Source organism: Rhagoletis zephyria, unplaced genomic scaffold, assembly GCF_001687245.7.
Source record: "Rhagoletis zephyria isolate East Lansing unplaced genomic scaffold, Rhagoletis_zephyria_1.1 Rzeph_scaffold_05921, whole genome shotgun sequence".
Classification (NCBI taxonomy): domain Eukaryota; kingdom Metazoa; phylum Arthropoda; class Insecta; order Diptera; family Tephritidae; genus Rhagoletis; species Rhagoletis zephyria.
The window spans coordinates 15,155-22,530 of NW_016163004.1; the positions used below are offsets into that span (position 1 = coordinate 15,155).

At 40.3% G+C, this 7,376-nt stretch overlaps 1 protein-coding gene across 1 annotated transcript; it reads right to left on the bottom strand.

Moving 5' to 3' along the window:
- Window positions 1-946: 946 nt before the first annotated feature.
- Svil (Supervillin) lies at window positions 947-6,310 on the bottom strand. The gene is made up of 6 exons (XM_017628346.1): window positions 5,784-6,310; window positions 5,492-5,649; window positions 3,409-5,424; window positions 3,226-3,342; window positions 3,020-3,150; window positions 947-1,857 (listed from the first exon to the last, which is right to left on the bottom strand). Exons 1-6 carry the CDS (start codon window positions 6,215-6,217, stop codon window positions 1,618-1,620), a joined length of 3,096 nt encoding a protein of 1,031 aa, XP_017483835.1. The 5' UTR covers window positions 6,218-6,310; the 3' UTR covers window positions 947-1,617.
- Window positions 6,311-7,376: the final 1,066 nt, after the last annotated feature.

Below are 7,376 nucleotides of genomic sequence, written 5' to 3' on the forward strand. Positions count from 1 at the left end.
GTTAAGCAAAATTAATGTATGTATGTGTGTATAATTAACTTATAAAATTAATATGTAAAATTATAATTAAAATAATAAAATTATTAAAATAATTTGAACTAAATTTCGGGGCATACATATGTACATATTTAACACAATATTTGTATAACATAAAACACCTAATTCATACAAAAAAGCACACACACAGCTGTAAGAACATGGAAGTGTGGTAACATAATTTAAGCGACTTGAAGATTGAGGTTAGTATAAATGTTTACATAATTTATTTCACAAACAATTGTGGCCGGTATAATATTTTTTAATGTTAACTATACAATAAAAGATTTAAAAATATTTCATGAAATTATGTACAATTGAATATAATTTAATTAAAAATATATGCATTAAGTAATGTTTATATAAGAATAAAATATAATGGTATTTTTATTAAACGCTGTTTAATAAATTTTTTTAATGGATTGTTGCGGCTTTTTGTTATTTTTTGCTATAATTTTTTTGAGTGTTAAAGCGAAAAACTCAATTTTTTGCAAAATGGTAGAAGCGCAATTATTTTAGTTTTGTTAAAAAGTTGTAAAAATTATTGCATAAGCCTGAAAATGTACCTGATGGCGTATACAAAAATTAGTTTTTTAGCATAATTATTTTAAGTTTTCTTTTTAGCTGAATGTAAAACTTGTGCCGTTTTTTGCTTGAAGTGGTTAAAGACTTCAAGTGAAAAAAATTTTTTATTTTAAACTTATTTTTTTCCGCGAAGAAATGCGTGTGCAGATTTTTTTTCTGCTAAAATTTTATATGACTTACATTTTTATTCAATGCATTTATGTATATATCGTCACCTGAAATCTAAAAGGCCTAATTAACGAAAAATCCAAAATTCGCTTTGTGATTAATACGATGAATTTCATCGAACTTCCACATCCTTATATGCACAAAAATTATTAGTTAGTTTTTTTTTTGATTTCAGGAGACGACATATTTGTATAAAATAATTATTACGCGCAATTTTTACATCTGCTTATGTAAAATGTTATCAAAAAATCGCCAGTGTGTGCGCGCAGGGCCATTAGATATGTGTGTATAAGTGTGAGTGTGTGTGTGTGTGTGTGTGTAAACTATAGTTTATATAAATACAATATTTCATTACATATTTTGTTTTGTAGTATAAATCTGCGAATATAAATTGTATGATGTATGACACTTAATAGTTATTAGCAGCAAACGTGTGCATTTGCCATATTCATATGTATATATGTATATATAGGCAGTTGTATGCCAGTAAAATATATATGGCTAAAAATTTTATAAATATTTTAGTTCTTGTATATATGCATATGTATATCAAAAATGATTGTGTGTGTGTGTTTTTTTTTTGTGCGTCAGCGTGCACTTTTCTATAGCATATGTTTGTATATATATATATTGCATTACAAAAATTTAGAATTAATCGCCTTATTAGCGTTTGCGCAAGCAAATATTTCAGAATTATGCTGTTTTTCCACTTTTTGTTTTTTTTTTAGTATGTATTTTTTTTTTGTTTTTTTAGTTTTTCCAATGCATAGTCTGTAAATTTTAACTTATTGTAGGTTTTTGGTAGCTAAAAATTTAACAAATAGAAAACTAAAACAAGCCACGCTCCTTCTTCAGATTGGTTTGCTTCCATAATGGCATTTGTTCGAATTCCGCGCTGGTCATGCCAAGCGCCGACAGAAAGTCTTCGGCATTCAGATATAATTCCAGCCGTGTTGGATCTACACCCTCGGGCAATGGACGTCCCTTCAATATGGCTAGCGGATATTCTGTTTGTGTTAATTGTTTCAAAACATCAGCAATGGGAGTGGGTTCATCGGTGCGACCATCCTGGAAAATTTAAGGAAACGAAATTTTAATATTTAATACATAAAAAAATACAAACAGTTGTGCTAAAAGTAAAAATAGTAAAAGTTGTTCCGGTATGGTAGGCGGTATTTATATTTGAATAGCTTCAAAAAGGGCAAGCATACCTTTTCTAGAGCCGCGTTTCCTAAACTGGGAAAAGCGTACCCTCGTGGCGTGTTGTGGAATAAGTTTGAATCTGCAGTATATAATAACCATTCCCTTCGACAGTTCATTTAATACTAAAACAATAACCAATTGTAGCCCAGAAACCATCTGTAGATATTCGGAAAATTCAACATCGCCGGTAGAGTTCTTTATTCACTGATCGTTTATTTTTACGTGTCGGGCTCCAAGCCCAGCACACAACTCATTACTGGGGGTGAAGAGCTGGTCCCTACCATATATTAGCTTTTAGCAGAATTTGATCTATTGAATGCATGCCCGAGAAACAAAATCTCAGCGTATTTTGCCAGCGGTGAACGAGGACAAGACAAAGTCCCTCCAGGCGGCATATAAAAAGGCTTCGCGTATTAGGACGCACGCCACTGTTGACAGTTATAACTTTGATGAAGTAAAGAGCTTTGACCACGTATCACCCCGTCAGGTGCGTAAAGCACCATCTGAGACAGGCGGACTATAGATAGGTCTGTAATAGGAATCATCGACAGGCAATCAACATATGCGCAAGTTTGACTCTCATGAATGGCGACATCAGAAACCCACCATAGCCCATCGAAACTTCTGGTTTGGATATTGTAGCCGGTTCAATTTCGACTTAACCAGAATGAACTTCGACATATTTAACGTATGCCCAATGTCCACTCGTACCGACTCCACTAATGCACTTTTAGTTTACCCCGTCGAGAAGGGGAATTTCTTGGACCTACCATTAGATGACCTTGACGACAAAACTTAGTTGAAATACTAATATTGGCAAAGCTCAGTAGGCTACTACAACAGTAACGAGATAATTAATCTATTCTAGTCAGTCTAAGCGTCAAATAATAAACCTTGCAATTCTGTCAACGCCATATCTGTCTCCTGTTCGGCGCATTTACTTAAATTTTGTTCTTGTGTTGAATACTTTTCCCGTAATCAAGCAAAATATCTTAGCTACTTCGAATTTTAACCCTTTGAAGCTTACCTGCATGTTAATTTCTTTGATATCATCGTGTTCAATCCAGTCAGGGAAGAGAGCTTTAAATGCCAGCGGCTCAAGGCCAGCCCACACAACGTAACCTTTAATGTCGTGGAAGTCTTTTTCGTTATTTTCAGCTAATAACAATGAAACAAGAAGACACGGATATTAATCCCAATGGATGCGAAATAATAAAATCATTTGTGACATACCAAATTTGGCGCACCAATAAGAGACAGCGGTCTCCAAAGCAGCGCGTCGTTCAGAGATCCAACGATTCACGCCAGCGCGATTCTCGTTCGTCGGACTGCTTCGCTCCTCGGTGGTGACTGCGAAAAATGAAATGTGAAAATAAATTGTGTAATCAGTATATATTGAGTCAAGTTGTTGCTTACTCTTGAGATCTTCCAGCGGCCACCAGCCCATCCACAACCATAGCATATCGCCATCGTCCAGCATGAAAATTGTTGGCTGGCGTGCATTGTACAGCTGCGCTTGTGTAAAGGGGAAAGGGCTGTATAGGTCCTTGCAACGCAGCGCATACTGCAGCTCTGCGGCGCTAAACACGCCCTGCGTGCTAGAGAAATGAAAAAGACGCGGTGTATATGCGAAATCTTTGGTTGTCTCTTTGAGTAAGCTGTGGTAAGCGTTGCTATCAAAGCCTATCAATGCCTCTGCGAACTCATCGACCTGTTTGCCCTCTTCGACGCTTTCCACACGCAACACACTCACATTATTCACAAACATGTCTTCCGGTTTCTCTGACTTCAAATGTTCTGCCGTCTGTTCGGCCAATTCACGTGTATGCTTGGCGCTCTTGCAACCATGCCATACATAGATCACACCCTTATCGCCATGCACGAGCAGCATTGAAGCGCGCGAACGCAGCTGACGCGCATGACAATCCACCTCGCTGAGCAGTGTTTCTTCGCGCAAATTACCGGTGATTTGGTAGAGTCGCCAAGTGTTGCGCCGCTGTAAGCAGTCCTCCTTGCGACCTCTGTGTTGGAATAGCAACTTGAAGAGGCGTATGAAAGCCGGTGTTTCATCGCCTTGCGCAACACGCTTCTGTGCACCCTTCTCCTTGTCCAGCTCTACTGTGAGCAGCGCAGCGGCGCCCTTCTCATTGGCGCTCGAGTCGTTGCCCTGCCAGCAGAAATACACACAACGATCGCGTCCCACTGTGGCGCGATTGGAGATTTTGCCACTCAACTCACGCACCGTGACGGAGATCTGATACACCCAGCGCACAACATAACTTTCGGCGGAGTAGAAGTGTCCATAGCTGCTGGCTTTAGCGTTATCGAAGTTGAATTCGTGTATTTGCCATTTGTCGATGGATTTTGTGATCACATCGAAGTGACGCATGCTATCATTGTCGTAGTAGAAGTTGCCACGCCCCAAATTGGCGTTCTCCAGCACTAGATTGGGCTCCAGGTACGGTTCGCCTTTGTAAATCCCTTTACCGTCGAGCGCTTTCACAGCGTGCACGCCATTCACAAGATAATCCTTTTCGAGATCTTCGCGCTCCACTTCAGGCCAGTCGGAGAACTTCTCTTTGAAGAGTGAAGTCTCCATATTTTGTGTAATTTTGCCGAGTATACACCAATCACCGCGTTTCTCACAACGCCGCAGAAATTTATAAGAATCGCGACTGCCTACTATAGCGGCATAGTTAACGGGATTCACATAGCAGCTCGAGTAGTCCACATTGCCTGTGTCGAAGTGCTCTTGCGCCAATTTTATGGCGGCGCGCTTGGCATCCGTCGGCGCCGTCTTGCCATTCCATACATACATTTCACTACCGAAATCGAATATGATTACCTTAATTGGATCGAGCATCTCCACTTTAGGTATGCAACCCCAGTACTTTTCCATCGGCACCAAGGAGTCGTCTTGGAACTCATAAATTTTGTTCGTCTCAATGAGGCTGGCTTCGAAGAGATCATCTTCATCGGCATGGCCACAGTCGGGTATTTGATAATCGTCTGGCTTGGCGAGCAGCTCCCAAAATGTCTTCCAGTGCTGCTCGTTTAAGAACTTACCATCTGTTAGTATAACTTCGGCTGTGGCAGTGCAGCCGAGATCTTTATTTTCGACAATGTAGGCACAGATCTTCTTGCTGCGCGCGATTTCAATTACATTAGCGAATGACCCGACATAACGGTATAGCTGATCGCCATGGACGAGTATGAAACAGTCGCCGCGATTCACTGACTTGTAGGTGGGCTCAACCAAGCGTGTCTGCACATGCGTGCGTCCCTTGACATGCAGCAACATGAGTTTCTTGTATGGCAACCACATTTGATTTAGGGGCAGCGAAGAAGATTTCAAAGCAACCGATTTGAAGTCTTCAACGGAGGCGAGTCCGGCGATAGCCTCGGCTGCCAAGTTACTACTGCGGTGACCATCTGAAAAGGCGCAGATATGAAAGTCGTATTAATTTTAACAGTCCTAGAAGATATGGTATTCACTTACATGACTCGAGTTTAATGCGCCGCATTTCACGCTCTGCCACACCAGATTTAACTTCTGTATACTCGGAGGCGATATCAGTGCGTTCGGCCAAACTTTTCAACGGGTTGCGTGCTGCTCGTCTACCCTTTGGCCCCTGTATGGCACGCTTTGTAACCAAACTGTAAGAAGAGAAGGAACGAATTTTCATAAACTGAAACTAATTTTGAATTTTGACTTATTCGTATTTATTTCACTCCGAAAAGCATAGAAAAACATTAAATGCCGAAACACACACCCGTCAGCTAATACTCACCGCTGTGTCGCCTTGATGCTATCAAAGTCGAAATCCTTCAATTCGGCATCCTCGCCAATCACACTGGTCTGTATGGGAGCTGCCGGTTTCTTTGATACAAAGAATTTCTCGAACGTCTCCTCATCGTCCATCTTTGGCACTGCAACGCGCGTACCGAGTGCTGCTGTAGCAGCTGCACTTTTTGTATTCGCCTTATTTTTGGTATCCTTTTCATTGCAGCGTCCAGCATCGGAGTCGGAATCAGAATTAGAGCTCGAGTTCGATGTTTCACCATTGCGTCGTTCAGCTGTTACACTGAGGCTACGTTGCAGGAAACTATGATGTCCGTTGGTACCACCATTGGTGGCACCGCCATTTGTATTGCTGGTCACCATCATCGATGGACTCTTGGCGAGCCCAAGTTGGGGTTGATTGGCGCTGAGTACCACTTGCATTGGACATTTTTTGGGTTCAGCATTTGGACCGCGTTCAAATTGCAACTCAATTGGCGATTGTGCCTTTTTCTGGAGGCGACCAGCGACTGTGAATTTCGATGCATCCGATTGCTCTGCGGTTAGGAATGCATAATAATATAATAGATAAGAAGAAGTGCCATAACAGATTAGAAAGTGAAAGATGAGAACGGGAAGGTACATATATAGCTGGGACAAAAAGTGAGTAGAATATGCTGCTCGGAGGTCTTCAACCTTCCATTCATATTCTGGAAGCCAAGTTGTCATACTTCACCAGCGTTTGGTCTGGTCGGGTTAACAGGTACCTCTAGTGACTAAATTCCATCGAGGAAATCACCTATAAAGTCTGAAACGTAGCTTCGAGTGCTCTTACAATTCCATCACGATGAAGATAACAACACTTGACGACACCTCACAGTGATCTTGCGCTTAAGCTTCAATAGTATACGACCACACGTTGGTTCTATGAACCCAGGTAGTCCTCGGAAAAAATGTTTTAGAACCATCACCTGAGCACAGCCACAAAACACGTCGAATTGAAAGCAAGAGATTGGTAGCTGGGTAAGTTGAAAGCCAGCGTTAAATTGCCCTCTTGGAACAGAGTTCCAATTTTTACTTTGGACAGTGGTACAATAATTTTTATTCTTTTCTTTCGGGAAATATATTTCAACCTATGACCAACTTAAAATTCGAAATTCTCGAAACATAATTCCACCGAGAAACACACCACTAACTATTGTCTTTTGCGGCACTTTTCTGCTTTGTGAAAAACACGCGGTCAACTGCACCTAGAAAATTAATCTAAAAAATCGCCGTAACGAAGAATGATATATAGTGTGCTCAACGCAACTGTTCTCTGTTCGACCAAAGACCTCCCAAAGACCTTATTAACAAAAAAAGCTTTAAGCACATAAAATGTTTGTCCTATATATTGGGCACTGGTATTGAAAGGGTTAATATAGTTAATATTAATGCTTAACTGTTGTTAAGAGTTCAGAAAAGTTCAAATAATTCCAACATGGGGTGATCGGAAAGGTTTTTTTTCTTAAGTTTTGCTTTTTTCCTTTCGTTTGCTTCTACTTAATAGGTGGAATTACCCCCTTCGAGTGGTAATCTCCGTTTTACAAATGGCATGAACTAC

What these genes read in the sequence shown, in the direction of transcription:
- Svil (XM_017628346.1), bottom strand. Translation starts at nt 6,217, where the DNA reads ATGCAAGTGGTACTCAGCGCCAATCAACCCCAACTTGGGCTCGCCAAG. An exon ending in AGCATCAAGGCGACACAGCG is followed by an intron (nt 5,650 to 5,783) that starts GTGAGTATTAGC and finishes CTCTTCTTACAG; the next exon opens with TTTGGTTACAAAGCGTGCCA. An exon ending in GCGCATTAAACTCGAGTCAT is followed by an intron (nt 5,425 to 5,491) that starts GTAAGTGAATAC and finishes GCGCCTTTTCAG; the next exon opens with ATGGTCACCGCAGTAGTAAC.